This window comes from Xyrauchen texanus, chromosome 49, assembly GCF_025860055.1.
Source record: "Xyrauchen texanus isolate HMW12.3.18 chromosome 49, RBS_HiC_50CHRs, whole genome shotgun sequence".
NCBI classification, from domain to species: Eukaryota; Metazoa; Chordata; class Actinopteri; order Cypriniformes; family Catostomidae; genus Xyrauchen; species Xyrauchen texanus.
This window is the reverse complement of record NC_068324.1, coordinates 4,121,537-4,140,888: the sequence shown is the minus strand read 5'-3', so window position 1 is coordinate 4,140,888 and position 19,352 is coordinate 4,121,537. Positions and strand designations below refer to the sequence as shown.

The 19,352-nt window shown below is 39.1% G+C and overlaps 1 protein-coding gene across 4 annotated transcripts in view; it reads right to left on the bottom strand.

Annotated features, from left to right (window-relative positions):
• Nucleotides 1-19,352, bottom strand: part of tubgcp6 (tubulin, gamma complex associated protein 6) — a 23,822-nt gene extending 4,470 nt beyond the window's left edge. Inside the window, exons 1-24 of one of the 4 annotated variants that reach the window (XM_052123460.1) lie at nt 19,208-19,352; nt 17,789-18,585; nt 17,268-17,425; nt 16,970-17,186; nt 16,337-16,498; nt 16,118-16,239; nt 15,834-15,897; nt 14,785-14,894; nt 13,746-13,837; nt 13,486-13,625; nt 13,225-13,374; nt 12,079-12,160; nt 11,365-11,453; nt 10,304-10,419; nt 10,045-10,183; nt 8,439-8,525; nt 6,889-8,104; nt 6,031-6,807; nt 5,003-5,158; nt 4,721-4,889; nt 4,478-4,619; nt 1,983-2,177; nt 1,763-1,895; nt 1,248-1,461 (exon numbers count right to left, since the gene is read on the bottom strand). In XM_052123460.1, coding sequence (XP_051979420.1) covers nt 1,248-1,461; nt 1,763-1,895; nt 1,983-2,177; nt 4,478-4,619; nt 4,721-4,889; nt 5,003-5,158; nt 6,031-6,807; nt 6,889-8,104; nt 8,439-8,525; nt 10,045-10,183; nt 10,304-10,419; nt 11,365-11,453; nt 12,079-12,160; nt 13,225-13,374; nt 13,486-13,625; nt 13,746-13,837; nt 14,785-14,894; nt 15,834-15,897; nt 16,118-16,239; nt 16,337-16,498; nt 16,970-17,186; nt 17,268-17,425; nt 17,789-18,550 — 5,492 coding nt within the window. In that variant the 5' untranslated portion in view covers nt 18,551-18,585; nt 19,208-19,352. Of the gene's footprint in view, nt 1-1,247; nt 1,462-1,762; nt 1,896-1,982; nt 2,178-4,477; nt 4,620-4,720; nt 4,890-5,002; nt 5,159-6,030; nt 8,105-8,438; nt 8,526-10,044; nt 10,184-10,303; nt 10,420-11,364; nt 11,454-12,078; nt 12,161-13,224; nt 13,375-13,485; nt 13,626-13,745; nt 13,838-14,784; nt 14,895-15,833; nt 15,898-16,117; nt 16,240-16,336; nt 16,499-16,969; nt 17,187-17,267; nt 17,426-17,788; nt 18,586-19,207 lie in introns of all 4 variants that reach the window. The other 3 variants (XM_052123461.1, XM_052123459.1, XR_007970118.1) reach the window with 3 other exon arrangements.

Genomic DNA, 19,352 nt, shown 5'->3' with positions numbered 1-19,352 from the left:
TAAAACAATGTGCTTTAAAAGTCTGAGACCACATTGAAAATCTTATTTAACCCTTATGTTGTGTTCCGTTCATTTTGACCCAGACGTTTTTTTTTCTTTTAGGATTAAAATATATATATTTTTTACTTAACCTAATTAGAATAAAATTCCTTGACTTTGTTCATATATGGTATCTGAAAACACACTGAAAAAATGTGGACCAATTTCTATACATTATATTGGTTATTTCACTTTGTTACACTTGTTGTGTTCCCAGTCAAAAACGACCGGCCACTAGAAACGAATGGATTACAGAAAGTGTTCAGGAGCATCGCAGTCCTTTAGATGACCACATATGTGAATGTGTGTTTGCACACACAAAGTCCTCGGACATGTGCGCGCGCACACACACATCATGTGTCGATGTGCACTTGTGAGCATCATCTTTCCATATACACTCTTTGAGGAATATCTTAAGATCTACTCATCATATTATGTTGCGTTTGGGCTCGTTTGAATCGGGATAGTCTGCTGTAAGGTACAATATGTCATTGTCAATATTATATGTGTGATTCGGGAAGTAATCAGGAAAAACGACACTTGTATTTACAGTATGTGTGTCTGTGGGAATTTCATACACTAATACTCACTGCAGTTTGAATGAGTGAAACAAATTCACTCACTGCATTCTACTAATTGAGACCGGTCCAATGATAAATAACACATATCACCTTTTTTAATCGCTTTACCAACTATAAATATAATTGCTGTGATAACAAATTTGCAAATTATGAGAACAGAACTCATTTGTCAGCCAATTAAAAAGCATTATTTATGAATTGGTAGGATCAAATATATGCATTGTAAACTCCAGATTCAAGGCATTAAAATGACACCTACTTTGTTCAGAGCAAGCAAGTGGTTGGTTAATTTGTATTCATTATTATTTATTTATTTTTTCACAGGGAGTGACCTCCACTGGCCTAGTATAAGCTCAGTTCAATTAATCCTTCTATTAATACAAATTCTATCAATAAACATTTTTTAAAAACATTATCACAATTACTAAAAAATGAATTGTTAAAATGATCTAATGCAATATCTTGTGATAACATATGCAAAATGAGAAATGTATAAACAATCTTATGTGTTAGTGAAAACACAACACAAGGGTTAAATGTGGAAATAGACAATAGCTTTGGGCTTATTAAAAACATGAAACAGTAGGAGTTCAGTGCTGTTCAGAACTGTGTGTGGTTTCCTCTCACCTGAAGATGGCTCTGTTGAGGTATTCTGCATGTGTGCGGTGAATGGCATCCAGGTCGTTGGCGCTGCTCAGTTTGTGTGTAAACTCACTCCAGGACACCTGAAGTATCTGATTAGCGATGTAACCCTGGATGACCTTCACAAAGTGCTGCATCTCGTGTCTGTACAGCTGAAGCTGATGAAACTGAATGGAGCGACCAGCACCTTTCACCAACGCTGAGAGGGAGGAGAGAGCAATTGTTCAATTTCATTCTCTGTTTTAAACCCTAATGAGCTGCCTAGCTGTCTGCATGTACCAGTAGCTGCCTACATAGACTGCTACCTTATAAGGCAGCATCCTCCATTGCAATAAACCCTAATGGTGTGACTGATTTGAAGCGCTCTTCACTTTGTGAACGGTCACTCACATGCACTAAACTAATAGAAATTTAGTATGATGTTGAGAGTTTGAGCAGGACACGTTTATTTGGTACACAGTATGCGATAGAGAAAGGAAATGAATGGACAGAAATCTCACCGGTCCTCTTGAGGTGAAACCAGACATCTCGAAGGGACCACACCATGTGTTTCAGCTGCAGCAGGAAGGAGAACAGCCTGTTATATTTATTCAGGCAGCTGTCTGTTATGACGATGTTCACCGGCCAGTCCACCTACAGACAGAAAGAGAGAGAGAGAGATTGTGATAATCTGTCCAGCTCACGAAAGAGAAGATACGAAGACAGAACACATCTCTATACCTTGTAGCGGAGCTCCAGACAGTTCAGTGAGTCTGGAGCATGAGGGTGGAAGATCTCAGGGAGGTATCGCAGTGCAAATGTAAAGTGAGATGCCAGGTCGCTGTCGCCGTGGACGCTGTATTGTAACGCTTTGTTCAGAATGGAGTTCAACACCAGCGGCGTCAACAGTTCCCCAGGAGTCTGACCACTGCCCAACTAAACACACACACACATATTTACAAAACGTTCACATGCTGCACGTTATAAAGCACTTTTATTACAACATTGCTCTCTATAATACTTTATTCTGATTGGTAAATTTGTTTTACATTATCGTGATACATCGTTATCGTGATATATATCGTTATCGTGATATAAAATTACTCATATTGTGATATAAAATTACTCATATCGTGATATATATCGTTATCGTGATATATATCGTTATCGTGATATAAAATTACTCATATCGTGATATATATCGTTATCGTGATATAAAATTACTCATATCGTGATATAAAATTACTCATATTGTGATATATATCGTTATCGTGATATAAAATTACTCATATTGTGATATATATCGTTATCGTGATATATATCGTTATCGTGATATAAAATGACTCATATCGTCATATATATCGTTATCGTGATATAAAATTACTCATATCGTGATATATATCGTTATCGTGATATAAAATTACTCATATCGTGATATATATCGTTATCGTGATATAAAATTACTCATATCGTGATATATATCGTTATCGTGATATAAAATTACTCATATCGTGATATATATCCTTATCGTGATATAAAATTACTCATATCGTGATATATATCGTTATCGTGATATAAAATTACTCATCGTGATATATCGTTATCGTGATATAAAATTACTCATATCGTTATCGTGATATAAAATTACTCATATCATGATATATATCATTATGATGATATAAATTACTCATATCGTCATATATATCGTTATCGTGATATAAAATTACTCATCGTGATATATATATTATCGTGATATAAAATCACTCGTATCGTGATATATATCGTTATTGTGATACAAAATTACTCGTATCGTGATACAAAATTACTCATATCGTGGTATATATCGTTATCGTGATAAAAATTACTCATATCATGATATACATCATTATGATGATATAAAATTACTCGTATCGTGATATATATCCTTATCGTGATATAAAATTACTCATATCGTGATATATATCCTTATCGTGATATAAAATTACTCATATCGTGATATATATCGTTATCGTGATATAAAATTACTCATCGTGATATATCGTTATCGTGATATAAAATTACTCGTATCGTGATATATATCCTTATCGTGATATAAAATTACTCATATCGTGATATATATCGTTATCGTGATATAAAATTACTCATCGTGATATATCGTTATCGTGATATAAAATTACTCATATCGTTATCGTGATATAAAATTACTCATCGTGATATATCGTTATCGTGATATAAAATTACTCATATCGTTATCGTGATATAAAATTACTCATATCGTGATATATATCCTTATCGTGATATAAAATTACTCATATCGTGATATATATCGTTATCGTGATATAAAATTACTCATCGTGATATATCGTTATCGTGATATAAAATTACTCATCGTGATATATCGTTATCGTGATATAAAATTACTCATATCATGATATATATCATTATGATGATATAAATTACTCATATCGTCATATATATCGTTATCGTGATATAAAATTACTCATCGTGATATATATATTATCGTGATATAAAATCACTCGTATCGTGATATATATCGTTATTGTGATACAAAATTACTCATATCGTGGTATATATCGTTATCGTGATAAAAATTACTCATATCATGATATACATCATTATGATGATATAAATTACTCGTATCGTGATATATCGATATCGTGATAAAAATTACTCATATCATGATATATATCATTATGATCAGTTTTTTACATTTATAATTTAATTTAGTTAAAAAAAATTTTTTTGGGGGGAGTTCGATCAAATTATGGGTCAACAAGGAGACGTTAAATTTGTGGTTGATGTTACTTCTAATTTATTCAACTTAGTTGAGTGTATTGTAGGATACAGTATTCCATGCAATGCACTCTGTTTGTATGCTTTTTTTTGGCAAAGTTGTAAATGTAAAACAAATTATACAAAATTTGTAGGTATGCTATTCCGAACTTACCCAGAGAAAGAAAGACAGAGAGACATGCAGAGATCTAAGAGACGTGCCCTCTTTTTTGGACTTTGAATGTATTTTTTAGAATACAAGTTGCATTTTTTTTTTGGTCATCCTAAAGGTCCTGCAGATGCAACTTATCTGTGTTTTTTTCTATCAACTCGATTTTAATCACGTGTGACTTGTATATTCAGGTGCAATGTATTTTACAGAACTTCACTGTGTTTTTGTAAGATCAATGTGTCAAATCGAAAAGACTTTCATAAATTCAAACCTTCTCGAAAAGTTGATCGCTCAGAGACAGTGCAAACTCTCCATCCTCCATTAACAGGAAATGCCTCAGAGTCTCGAAATGCTTCTCCACACCCAACTCCACGAAAAAATAATCCACCACTGCCTTATTCACCATAGACACACTGAGAGAAAGCAAGAGAAAGGGGTTTTCTAATAAAGCGCTTATAAAATGAGGGCCTTTTTGAAGCATAACAGATTACTGTGCTGTTTGAAGTGTACATACTGTGTTATCAGTGGAGTGGTGACCGAGTGTTTCATGAGAACAGGAAGTGGCATCATCTCACTGAGTTGAACAGCAGTGGCATCTGTGGCATGGTGCAGGGAGAGATCAACGGGTAACCCATTAGGACCCCGTGTCACCTGCTGCAGAAGTTCGGATTCTGGGGCCGCAGCTAGACAAGGAACGAACAGAAAAAGCTCTCGGTTTCTCAAACCATGAAACAAAAATCTGAAGTAGAACACATGGTAGAAGTAGTTAACGGTAAGTGCAGGTAGCTCTACTCACTCATCAGGCCGTACGAGTCCTGGTACTGCTCAGCTTGATATTGCGAGGCCAGGCTGAGAAGATAGTGATCTTCTGGACTCTCTTTAGGGGACAGGCCCAATCCCAGAGCCCAGGCAGAGAGACCCTCATCCAGGGAGAACAGCTCATTAGGGGGCACTGCATTGCAATCAAACAAATAAAAACACAACAATAATCCACAAGACATTAGTTAAATCCATGTCTTTAGAAGCAAACTCTATAAAAAGTGTGGGTGAGAAAGTCAAGTCATTTTTTTACTCTAAATTTCCACTTTTACATCTGACAGTGAAAGTTAAAGTGGAGATTTAGAGTAAAAAAAGTCTCTCATGGATCATTTTTATGTTTCCTTTATGTCCTTTTAGGAGCTACAAAGATCTAATCACCATTCACTTGCAGGACCTACAAAGCTGATATATTTTTCTAAAAATCTTAGTTTGAGTTCTGCTGAAGAAAGAAAGTCATACACATCTGGGATGTCATGAGGGTGAATAAATGATGAGAATTTTTTTTTTTGGGAGAACTATTCCTTTAATAGTAAAACCTGTATTTTTATCCAGCTTTAATCCCTATTATTTTTTATTTAAAGTTATACATTTTGTTTTATAGGTTAAACAAAGCTATATCCAATTCTTTTCGCACATCCCCTGGAACCTGTTTACGTACCCCCCTGGGGTGCACGTATCACCAATTTGGGAATCGCTGACTTATGTGCATGTAAAAATATATTAGCCTTAGCCTTTATTTAAGATAAATTGCCCCATTTAAAGCAAAATATTGCTTGGGGGGTTGCATTTGCTATATGAGTAAAATGTCAAAAATTGCTATTTTTAATGGATGGTGCTATAAAACCACTCAAAATACATGTTAATACTTTTCGTTGCCTATTGCTGTTTTAAAGTTGCAAATATATTGTGGAAAGTGAGAATTCAAAAGTCCAACCAAAATGATCATTTATGCCTTTCGTCAAACAGATACAGCACATCAGTAATCTATTTAGCAAAAGTTCTCACCCTGGGTCTCTGTGTTGTATGGTTTCTTTGATGCTGGGTCCAATTTGTCCATTCGTCCATCACCATACAAGCTCCCAGGTACCACACCTCCAACCACACAGCCCATTCCAAGAGCAGAGTCTGAGGTATGCCCAAGGGCACTGCCGGGAATAAAGTTTGGCCGAGTGGTTTCAACACCACTGACCATGCACCCGATACCCAAGCTTGACTGTGAGGAATGTCCATACGCACTGCCAGGCAGGGGAGAGGGTTGAGGGTCAACCCCCGATACAACACACCCAACTATTAGCGTGGAGTCTGAAGAGTGTCCGTAAGTGCTGCCGGGCAAAGGGGCATGGGGCAAAACTTCCCCCCGAACCACACATCCCATGCCCAGGGTGGAGTCAGATGAATGCCCGAAAGCACTGCCAGGCAATGAGAAGGGTGAAGGGGTTGTAACTGGCATCACACAACCCACATTAAGGGTGCTGTCCGAAGAGTGCCCATGTTTGCTCCAGCGTGGGCGAGAGTCAGCGAGATCTGAAACAAACTCACCCACCTTTATATGGGCATCAGAGGCATGCCCATGGATGTTAGGGATGAAAATGTGGGCGGTTACCTCAGAAACATTTTCACCTACCCTTATATGGGCATCAGAGGCGTGGCCATGAATGTTAGGGGCAGGGATGAGAGTAGTTACCTCTGAAATGTGTTCACCCACCCTTATATGGGCATCAGAGGCGTGGCCATGGATGTTAGGGGAAGGGATGAGAGTAGTTACCTCCGAAATGTGTTCACCTACCCTTATATGGGCATCAGAGGCGTGGCCATGAATGTTAGGGGCAGGGAAGAGGGTAGTTACCTCCGAAATGTGTTCACCTACCCTTATATGGGCATCAGAGGCATGGCCATGGATGTTAAGGGCAGGGATGAGGGTAGTTACCTCCGAAAAGTGTTCACCTACCCTTATATGGGCATCAGAGGCGTGGCCATGGATGTTAGGGACAGGTACAGGGATAGTTACCTCAGAAATGTGTTCACCTAAACTTATATGGGCATCAGAGGCATGGCAGTGAATGTTAGGGATGGGGACGGGGGAAGTTACCTCTGAAACATGTTCACCTACCCTTATATGGGTGTCTGAGGCGTGGCCATGGAAGCCAGGGGAAGGGACGGGGGTAGCTACCTCAGAAACGTGCTCGCCTACCCTTACATGTGCATCATTGGCATGACCATGGACGTTAGGGGCTACTAAAGACATGTGTTCTCCTAGCCTTAAATGGGAATTGGAGGCATCGTTACGGACATCAGGGAATGGCATATGGGTACCAGAGTACGTGTCATGGAAGCTGATGAGAGGAGACATAGAATGATCTTCCTCCGGCTTGCTGACATTCCCAAAGGACTTTGCTTCCTCTGTTGGTTCCTGGGCGGCCTGCTTTGGCTCTGAACCCATGCTGGCCACCGTGGGTGCTTTTCCGGTCTCTTCTGCCACCTGTCCGTCTGCATTTTGGCTCCTTTTTTCTGCCTTACAAGGTCTCTCTTCAGTGGTTTGGGTGGGGGTATCTAATTCCAAGTGGGCTGAGTACTTGTTCTGCCCTGAGGCAGTAGAGTCGCCCAGCTGTACAGAGCTGTCTGAAGGATGTCCATGAGCACTAGCTTTTGGCTGATCTAGGGGCACCTCTGCAGTGAACTGGCCTAACTGGAAGCTTGACTTGGACACTTGTCCATGCAGACTAGGAGTAGGGACGGACTGTGGTACCTCCGAGACGTTTTCTCCAATACGTATGTGGGAGGATGATGGGTGTGGAAACTGTGGGCAGGGTTTCTCGGGGGAGAGGACACGATCAGAATTTTGCAGAATGGAAAAAGTACTTCCTGTGGATTCAGGCAAGTCTGAGCCAATGTCATGGAGGGCCCGGGTCATGGCACCACTTTTAGGACTGCATGGAGGCTTGGGGAGGAAATTAGCGATGTCAGTTTTTTCTAATGTCAGAGGTTGAGTTCCAACAATGCCTGGAGGGCAGGGAAGAGAAGAGAATTCTGGGATAGCAGGATCTTCAGCTTGCACTGTTTGATTCTGTTGCTCAGACAGCTGAGATTAAAATGAATACAATAAACACAAACAGGTTTTGGTAGACATTCATCTTCGGATTGTATGCGAGTGTGTCAAGATGCTGATTTATGATCAGTTTTGATTTAGTTCTGTGTAATTGTATAGATATAAAACAGATATATGATAACAGATCAGCACTTTTGAGAATTTTAAAGACAAAATTCAGTGTTTTGTTTTCTGAAGTTCTTTACAGAAGGAATCTTAACTGGCAGGTGTTATCTGTAGCTCTATGTAAGAGTGTTTGTAAAGACAAAGAATCAGAAATCACATGCATAAGGGGAACGTGTTTATATGGAAAGAACAGAACACCGACCTCAGTATCTTCGTGTGAATGCTCATTTTGGTGGGATGTTTCTGGAGGTGGGCCCGCATGACCAAGAGGAAACTTTTCCAATTTCGCCTAAACAGAAAACATTTATGACAGCTCATATAAAGACTGCCCCCGTCTCTTTATTTCAGAATGTTATGTTTACAGGAGATGCTAAGGATAAGGATTTTTTCTAATGGCCCAGTCAGGCCAGTGCATTAGATTTTTACTTGCCCTGCCAACATTTTCACTGGCCCAAACAAAAAAAAAATTAAAATAGCTGTTTTTACCATCATGGCTTTAAAATAATGTGTCCGAAGCTATATATTTTTATATTCAGTATATATTACATTGTTAAGACCATTTCCCCCCAAATTGTATCACATTTGCAAGATGTGCTTTATGCCTAATGTAACTCCATCTACTGTAAGTGCTTTACAGATATAGATTCATAAATACATCATATTAACCTCAGCCGTCATGCCATTTAGACAAAATTAGACAACCTAAACAAAACCAAAACTGACTGACACTCAAATCACTGAAAGAAAATACCTGTAGGCTACAGAAATGAGAAATGTAACAGGTGTGTTAGTCATCTCCAGCCTGCTGCTGAACAGCTCAGAAAATAACAATAGCCGAAGTGATATTGCTTCTTGTCATATCAAATGGCATTATCATATCGAATTCATGATAACGTTTTGAAACATTACTCATTTAAACGTTGCCTTACATTTTGCATACTGAGCAGCGCATGATTTCCGGCCACGTGTATAAACAACATTTATTGGGTTTCAATAAGTGCTTCATCTATAAAGGCGAAATAATGACAGAAAATATGTTTTTTTTTTTTTACTATGGGAACAATACTTGCGCTCTGTCCCTTTATGAGTGCACGTTAGGATGGACAGTCCAACAGAAATAAACTGTTGATTTCATGTGTTCCAATATGTGGATTACTAATTTTCAGCAACATGTTAAACTGAAAAAAATTGGGATTTTTACTCACTGTGAATAATGTGCATGGATACATAAAATGTAGCATAAGAAGTGCAATCCTGCTGAGAAATCCTGAAGTGGGGTTTTTTCCCTGCTATATTCTACACAATTGGTAATTGCTGCTGCTAAGACACTTGGAAATAAGTGAGGACAGTTCTAGGAGAGCGTGCTCACTATCTGCATGCTCTTGTGCGCTCACGCGACTGTGCCTCACCACGTCCAGTGTATTATGCACTCACGCGTCTTTGCGAGCTAAATATAACCATGCTCTCTCATCTCAAAGTGCTCGGTTAGAGTTTGTTCGCTCAGTGTTTTTTTTTTTGTGCTCTTTTTTTTCCCCTCGCTCATTGTCTGCTAATACTAACGTTATAAATGCAACACTGGCCTGATTTGGCAAGTGACAGTTCATGCACCTGGCACAAACCTCTCTCACACTGGCCCCGGGGCAGTCCTTATTTTCGAGTCCTGCAAGCGCTCAAAGGATTTGTTCATACTAGCAGCACAAACTGATTACAAAAATGCACCCAGCCACATTTATTTGCTGTTTGAAATTAAATTAATCAGATTTGGTGCAACTGGAATTCAACCAAACAACTGATGTGTAACGTCAGACCTGTATGCTTTGTTGGTCACGCTGCAGGAAGTTCACTCTGTGCTCATCAAGTTTCATCCTCTGTACCTTCCACATGGCTCTGAGCTCACGTCTGGCAGCCGCTTCTGATAACTGACTGTATTGAGCGATCAGGTCCATCCTGATAGCAAGTACAGACATTGAAAACGCACCATCTGGATATGCACGTTAGAATCTCTAGCCTTCATATAACTGTATTTTTTCATGTGTGTTCCTGAATGCCGTCCCCTGATGGCCTTACCGTGCCCGGCGCTCCAGCTGCTCCTCGAGGGCCTGCAGTCTCTGTTCTCGGTCTCTGAGCTCTCGAGCGTAACTGAAATCATCTTCCTGTTCTTTCCGTCTTACAGTACTACGCCACTGAAACCACATTCATATAGTCAGAACTGCTCCTGTTGGCAGTTACATTCCAATCCTGCATGTTGGTTTTTGTTTTCCAAGAGACACCAAAGAAGAATCTTGAAGAATCTTCTTGCAGCTCTTTTTTCCCATCCCCATCTTAAAGGGATAGTTCACCCCAAAATGAAAATGTTCTCATCGTTTACACTCATGCCATCCCAGATATGTATGACTTTCTTTCTTCTGCAGAACAAAAATGAAGACTTTTAGAAGAATATTTCAGCTCTGTAGGTTCATACAATGCAAGTGAATGGGTGCCTAAATATTGATGCTACAAAAAGCACATAAATGCAGCAAAAGTAATCCACATGACTCCAGTGTTTTAATCCATCACTTCAGAAGTGATATTTTATACAGATCAATATTTAAGTACTTTTTTGCAAAAAAAAAATTCCCTGCCCAGTAGGGGGTGATATGCATGAAGAATGTGAATCAACAAAAACACAACAACAAGAATGTGAAAGTGAAAGTAGAGATTTATCGTAAAAAGGACATAAATATTGATCTGTTTCTCACCCACACCTATCATATCACTTCTGAAGACATTGATTTAATCACTGGAGTCTTATGGATTACTTTTATGCTGCATTTATGTGCTTTCTGTAGCATCAATATTTAGGCACCCATTCACTTTCATTGTCTGGACAAAAAGAGTTTAGATATTCTTCTAAAAGTCTTCATTTGAGCTCTGCAGAAGAAAGTCAAACACATCTCATTTGGCATAAGGGTGAGTAAATGTTGAGAGAATTTTCATTTTTGGGTCAAATATCTCTTTAAGAGCTTAACTGTTGTTATAATGAAAAGGGCTGCATGAACATTTTTCAAAATTCGAGTTGTGAGCAAATAATGACAGAACTTTAATTTAATCCTTACACACACACACACACACACACACACATTCCTCACCTCCTGGTCCAGCTCCAGCTGCTGTTTCATCTCTTCGAATCGCTCTCTCTTCTGGGCCTCTTCAGCCAGACGCTGTGACACCTGGCAGCCTGCAGGGGGCGAGAGAGAGCACAGCTGTAGACCCTATATATACTGTCTGATCTCCATTCATCAACCTCAGTGGGGAAGGACCCCCTCTGTCTGTTTGTTCTGATAAGTAATGCTTCACCTTCACAAGGTGAATAGTTGTGAGCACTCCTGGGACAATCATAAACAGATTTTGATCTGGTGCAGACTCTTAAGCAATTATTGAGTGAGTTCCTTTTGACAACTCATAAACTGGATAATGAGCGCTTTATACACTATGAAGCTTTATATGGCTTCACCACCATCTGATCACTTCTACGATGCTTTTAAGGAAGAATAAGATTAAAAAAAAGTTTGCAAGGTTTCTGTGATTCTTTTATTGCCGTTGTCTTTACAACCTTTACGGAGACTGTGGTGCCATTAGCTTATTACCTAAAAGCAAACTTCGGTTAATCACTTTTATGTCTCATATCACATTGGTCATATGTCTTTTCCTATTTAAGTGGGCGGTTCATGAACAGGATAAGCTTCAATGTGAACCAGAATTAAACAGTCCGACCATGTGAGACTTGAATGAGTGTAAGGCGTGTGTGTGTGTGTGTGTGTGTGTGTGTGTGAGAATGGGGTTGGAGGGGAAAGATTCCTGACCTCTGATTCTCTCCAGGGTTTTGGCCGCGGACACTCGGACCTGGTTAATGAGCTCCTGTCGAGCCCTTTCAGTGCGCAGGGCCTAACGGAAGAAGAGTTTGGAGGGGGGAAAAAAGAGAAAAAAATAAGGAAGAGAGACTTTACAGAAAACAGAACAGCTGGTTTTAGACGAGAGGTCAGAGCGTCCTGATGAAACTGGGTTACTGAACCAGGTTTTTAAAATCTCTTCTGTGACCATCAGCTCGACACTGTTACTGGGTCTCTCAAAACAGTCAAAAACACTAAAGTGTTTTAACTTTGTTAAAGGGATAGTTCACCCAAAAAGAAAAATTCTCATCATTGAATTCCAGATGTGTATGACTTTCTTTCTTCTCTCTAGGTCCATACAATGCAAGTGAATAGTGATCAGACCTTTGTAGCTCCATAAATCACATAAAGGAAACAAAAGAGTAATCCATACGACTCCAGTGTTTAAATCCATGTCTTCAGAAGCAATATAATAGGCATGGGAGAGAAGATGAACAATATTTAACTCCTTTTTTTTTACTCTAAATCTCCATTTTAACTTTCACTTAACTAAAACTAAAACTCAAACTAAACAGGCACCACATGTGAAAGTGGAGAATTAGAAAAGAAATGGACTTAAATATTGATCTGTTTTTCACCCAGATCTATTATTTCACTTCTGAAGACATGGATTAAACCACTGGAGTCTTAAATGCTTCCTTTGTAATTTTTGGAGCTACAAAAGGTCTGATCACCATTTACTTGCATTGTATGGACCTACAGATCTGAGATATTTTCTTAATCTTTTTCTGAGATTTTTCAATTTTGGGTGGACTGTCCCTTTAATAAAAAATATAACATTATTCATTTGTTGACACACAGTGAGATGCAAAGTCCACACTGAACATCTGTGACTCAAAATCTAAAATATACTTGGAAGTTTTAGGATTTTTATAAATTGTAAAGAAACTTTAAGAGGTGAAATTAATATGAAATACTTTTGTAGGTCACTAGTTCAAATGAAAGAATTCCATTAACTTCATTTGATATTAATTGAATAAATTATGATTTTTTTTCCTTCAAACAAGCAATTTCACAAATGAACTCATCATTCAAAAAGCTTCATGACAGGTGCAGTACCTGTTCCTCCCTGCTAATGGCGCTGTGCCTGGCAATCGTCTCCATTCGACCACGGTACACGGCGCAGTCTCTCTCAATCTCCTCTACTTCCTGTAGAGAAAACGTCACAGCGATCCTGGGCACTGGCACATCCGACCAGAAGATGTAGTGCTGATTCACGGACAAAACAGAGTGTTAGATCATCCAAGTCTCTGGTCTAGTTTCCAAGTCTTAATTTTATGAAATAGAAGTGTCCATTATTATGAAGCATTCAAAAGGCACCTTAGGGCAGCAGATTTTCAGCAGGTTGATTGTTTTTCCACACACGTACACGTCATTCGCGATGTGTTTGAGAAACACGGGTACACAGTCCTCAGCATCACGTGAAATGAGAGTGTAGCCCTGTGTCCAAAAATTTTTATCTGCATGAAAAGATAGACAGATTGAGTACAGAATAATGTTTAAACAGATGTTTTGGTTTCTCCATCTAGCCATCCATCCTAGGATTGAGACTTTCATGAGGAATCTGCAGTAAAACTCACCTCTGTAAGTCAAATAATCTTCATTGACCTCAATCATGAACTCTTTATACACATCACGGAAGACTCCACCATACACCCAGTCTGAAACAAACCTACAACACACATTACCACGCTATTACTTTTACTTGATAGCATATTTCACTGACACATTGTTAAAAAGTCAAAGTTGAAATATCTCAGCCGTTTTATAGTTTTTGTTTTGGCCTTGTCCATTGAGCTTCTTTAAGACAATTTGAGATGGGAAATACATGTTTATTTTCATCAGTAAATCCCAACCTAGTCTCACAGAACAAACTTTTCTATAACAAAAATTTTAGCAAACACGCCATTCTGCATTTAGCCGCAGTTTCCTGGTGAAATGAACACTAGAGGCGCTACAACAGCTGTGCTTTTTATTCACTTTCACAAAAATCACAAGTACAACAGCAGACTGTGACAATATAAACACTTATTTTATGCTCTATTACTCACACACTGCTATGTTATGATAACACTTCTACTTTTAAAAAAACAACACCTTTTAAAGCTTGTATTACAGACCACCTACATTTACAGACTTTACAGCATCCACGGTAGCTCAACTGAAAAAGTGTTGGACTTTGAACTCGGTAGTCCGTGGTTCGAGCCCAGACAAGCTGACATGTGAGACGAAAGTGTCATAGAAACTAAGTGATTGAAAAAGTAAACTTGCTTTTCATGTTGGATTTGCTTTTAGGACACTATGGGTTAGGTTTAGGTTTAACTTTTAGGTTGGGGAGGTACTTTTTAATCCTCCCTAACCTAAAACATTCAAACATTCACCTAAAAAACATGATTGTCTGATTACGACACCATTTCACTCGCTTTTGGCGCCCCCAACTGGACATTTCACACGGAAACTGCAGCGAAACGAGTAATGACGGACGTAATTTCATGAGATCAGGCTGGTAAATCCTGTTCTGGGGTTCACTCCAAAAGGCACAGTTCATGTTGTTTTCCCCCACCTAAACAGTCCATGTAGATTGTAAATAAATGTTAAAAATCTAGAAGAGTGTCTCACCGTGTGTATGGCTCACAGCTGCTCTTCAACAGAGACAGCAGCACAGGATGATTCTCATTACTGCAGTTACTCTGTGCTTCATTATACAGATACGACAGCAGCTTCACACCCTGAACAAACACACACACACACACACACATTACACTTCCAGTTACACAAACGCCTCCAGACACCTGCAACACACTTGTGTTGAAAACAGTCTTCGCAGAAGTTGCGCTACAAATTATCTTTGTCCGACTCTTTGACTAACAAGGTTGTAGTAAAATATTGTAACATATGTTATTTTTAATGTCACCTTGATACATCACAAGATGGCAAAAAGGACTGATCAAAAATATTGATTTTATAATGCATTTATAGGTCTTCGTTAGAATGATCTCAATATCCATTCTTAAATCCCAAGATTGATCTTTTACTATACTGTATACACAACTCTCCATCTGTGATTATCTATGTAGGCTAGAGATTTCACTTACCAGTGATTTGAGCAGTATATTGGAGAAAAATATCTCTGTTTTGGGATTTGAAGTTTGATTTGACTCATTGCATGTAATGTGTGTCCAAAGACAAGATCCACGCAATCCATTTATCATTGAATAATGTCACTTTCAATACCCTTTCTGTTTTTTACACTCAATTGTTGATCAAAAACAAGAAAAAATAGAAATGAATGTCTAAATACATTATTTTTATTCTGCTTTCACAATGTCACTATATTTCACAAACAATATTGCATGAACTACTCAATTGAACTACACTTCAAATTTATCTTCCAGTTAATTTTCATAGGGACACTTTAAACTTTATTTTCTAACCATTTAATTTTAATCTCCGTTAACTTCCTTTAATGTGAGAGAATGTTTCTAAAGCAGGAAAAAAAAGCTACAAACCAGACACCTTATTTTTTTATCTGTCAAAATCACTGAAAGAATTTAGAATTATTTGTCAATGTTTTAAAATTCAGTAAATTACAGAATTGTTTTTGTTAACGCAAATCTGACATTTTTCTCAAATATATATCTGAAGTGTCCAATGAGAGGGTTTCTTACTACAGGAAATGTAGCTCGTCCAACACCAGTGATTTCATCCACACAACACAGTTCTGACAGATACCTGATCAATGCAAACAAAATATACAGCGAAACGTTATTTCAGAAGCAGAGAAAGTGGTTTCATTTTAAATAATGATTACAAAGACAAACATCGTTTTATTTAAAATAACTTGAATGGATGAATCATGCACAATACGACCAGGGACATTGAATATTTTTGATTTATTAAGAATTTACAATAATCACAGTTATCTGGATGAGGGGGGATAGTTGTTATTTACCTGAGCTGACGCCCCAGTTTACGGAAATGACAGCCGATTGTTAGAAGACTCAGAGAGGCAGGGGTGCTCAACACACATGCTCTGTAGTAATGCAGGTACCGCCGCAGACAACCTGTGAAAGCCTGGGAAACACATACACATGTGTAAAAAATAAAGCTGACCCTAGATCAGTCCTAAACATCTGCCTGAAGCAGCGTTAATATTAACAGCACATGTTACCTGGAAGACGAGTCCCTTCTGACTGTCACTGCTCAGAGAGAAGCGGCTGAGCCGAAGGTAGTGTGTGCCGTACTGCGCCAGCTCACCCAGCAGTCTGGACACACTCTCAGGAGACGTACCGGACACACAGATATCTGGACGAACATCAAACTGCACACTCACCTGGAACAGAGCATAAAACACAAGAGAAAGGCAAAAACGTTTTTAAGTATTTAAATGATTTTTTTTCTATAAATTCTCCTCCCTGCCATTAGGTGGCGATATGCACAGATAATGCAAAACACCAAAAACAGAAGAACTCTTTGGAGAATTTTATATATATATATATATATATATATATATATATATATATAGTAAAAAAGGACTTTATTTGTTTCACATACACACACACACAAACACTCACACACACTAATTACATCGCTTCAGAAGACATGGATTAAAACACTGGATTACATTTATGTTGCTTTTATGTGCTTTTTAGTCACTATTCACTTGCATTGTATGGACCTACAGAGCCAAGATATTTTTTTTAAATCTTAATTTGTGTTCTGTAGAAGAAAGAAAGTCATTCACATCTGGGATGGCATGGGGGTGAGTAAATTGTTGGGTGAACTATCCCTTTAATTCAGCTACCTCATTGAGGGGAAATGTGGCTGATGCCACTCCGATCAACACATTGAGCACATCTTTAACCAGTTGACTCTGACTGTCCAGTGGCAGGGGCAGGAGGGGTGACGGGGTCTGTGTGGACAGAATATTCCTCATCTCTCCTTCCCACAGCCGGTACAGCTGATCAAACGCCTCCCTGCCCGCCTCTGTCAGGTATGGGGGCTCCTTCTGACCCGGAGGACTGAAGGAAAAAGTAAAAGGATCAGAAATACTGCCCACATTCAAGTTAAATTTAATAAACAGACTGCTCTCTCTTTCTCACCAGCCAATGTTCTCCCAACAGCGTCGTCTGCCGGGTACAAACGTCCGCAGTGCCTCCCACATATCAATCTCAGGACTGGGCTCAGACTGGGAGTCTGGAGTCAGATTAGAGGCGGACTGGAAGCCTTCATCTTCAGACTGATCCAGACACAGAGGAACCTGCAGATTATCATGGGGAAAAGACAATCATGAAAAGGACAGATTGACGAAAAATATTCTAAAGAAAAAAAAAAAAAAGTCTTTGTAATCTTTCATCAAAAAAATAATAACTTCCTCCACCTTGTGAACAATTATGGAACACCCACTTTTGACGATCAAGTCCCAACCTACATTTTTCTTTAATATTTTGTTTCACTCAGAAACAGTAAAATGGGTAGCGAATGCCATGCAATTTCATGTTGACATTATCGACCTTATAAAAACACTATAATATTGGCCAATACCGATATATGTATCCATATATTTCGTGCATTCCCACTAAAATCTGTAATAATGAAAACTAGATCAATTAAGCATCTTTACCCGTATACTCAAGCCAGTGAGGTCTGCGTTACTCGGGATGGGTGGCAGGTCAAGTCGAATGTCCATATCTCCTGTCCTGGAGTGCTGCAGGGCACCAAACAGTGACAGTCTGGTCTCTCTCTCAAACCTTTCCTCTGTGTCCGGCCTTCGCCCTAGTCCCAGCAGTCCGGTGCCTGGTGGTGCATCCATGATGCTCAGCGTCCTGCAAATGCCCCCAAACACACCCCACTCCTCACCACAGATCAGAGACCATGCCCTCTCCTCTAATCGCTGCATGTCCTGGCTCAGGTACCCACCCAGCGGGGTCCTGCGCTGAACGGGGCGTACCCGCCGCATATAGTCATGACTGAAAGACAAAGGGGGCGGACCCACGGAGCCGGCAAGCTGAACCAGAAGTTCCAGGATGGAATCGAGCTCAGACAGACCCGAAGAGGATGCCCCGTCCCAAAGCTGACCCAGAAGCTCCTCCAATCTCTCCGCCTCCTCATCACAACCTGAAACGCGCAGGTCAAATGTGATCATCAGTATTTTATTATGGGCGGGTGTGTTGGATAGGGCGTTCGGTGTTGGTTTGGACGCCCAATCTTGGAAGAGGCCGGCGAGCAGAGCCCCGTACGCACGCTTGCGCAGTGACCGGCGCGCCGCATCCCGGGAGACTGACCCAAAAGTGCGCCGTTTCCATGACAACCCAGATATGCTGCAGTCGCAGAGCGCACCCAGCAGCTCTGTGATGCTGCTGCTGTTGCCGTGGCAACCAGACATCTCAGTGAGAGTGCACGATCATGATGCAGTGTGACCTGCGCAAGACAAACAACATTTATGTCACTAAATATTATAATGGCAATAATTCATTACCTCAGAATTGATATATGTCCAAAAAAAAAAAAAAGAAAAGTGTCCTCTTATTGTTGGATGTCCTTTAATTTGCTGGTATCCCTTCTGGGTGCTGCTAAGACCAGCTTAAACAAGGAAATCAGCTAGTTTAAAAAAAGATATACATTTTATTTTATTTTTCAGCAGGGACGTCTTGTAGACTAAATGTGAGATTGTCGAGTAAGCTAAGAAAATGTGCTAAATAAATAGACACTATTATTTTACATTACAATATTTAAGTATAAATGATTATATTTTGAACTGCATTCACAGTATTTATTTCTTATAGCAATGCTAATCATAATATTCAAATGAACTATGCACAAATCTGCTGAGAATTAACTAAAATCACATAATTACAGCAAACAGAAAAACATGTGCTCATATATAAATATCTCATGTTTATTAGATCGATAACTTGTTTATTTAGCAAATAAATAGATTGAAATTGCTTTTTTTATATAAAAAAGCTAGTAAACAAACACAACCGAAGCATGCAAACGTCACGATATTATTCTATATGTCTCTATTTGACCATTTACTCACTTGTAAAACGCAAGCTTCATCTCTCCGAGCAGCAAATGTTCCGTTTTCATTAGACAAAAAAATATGTTTTAATTAAAATTGAACATTTAATACACAAACACATACACATGAAACGCGACCTCCTGACAGACTTCCTTAACCGCCG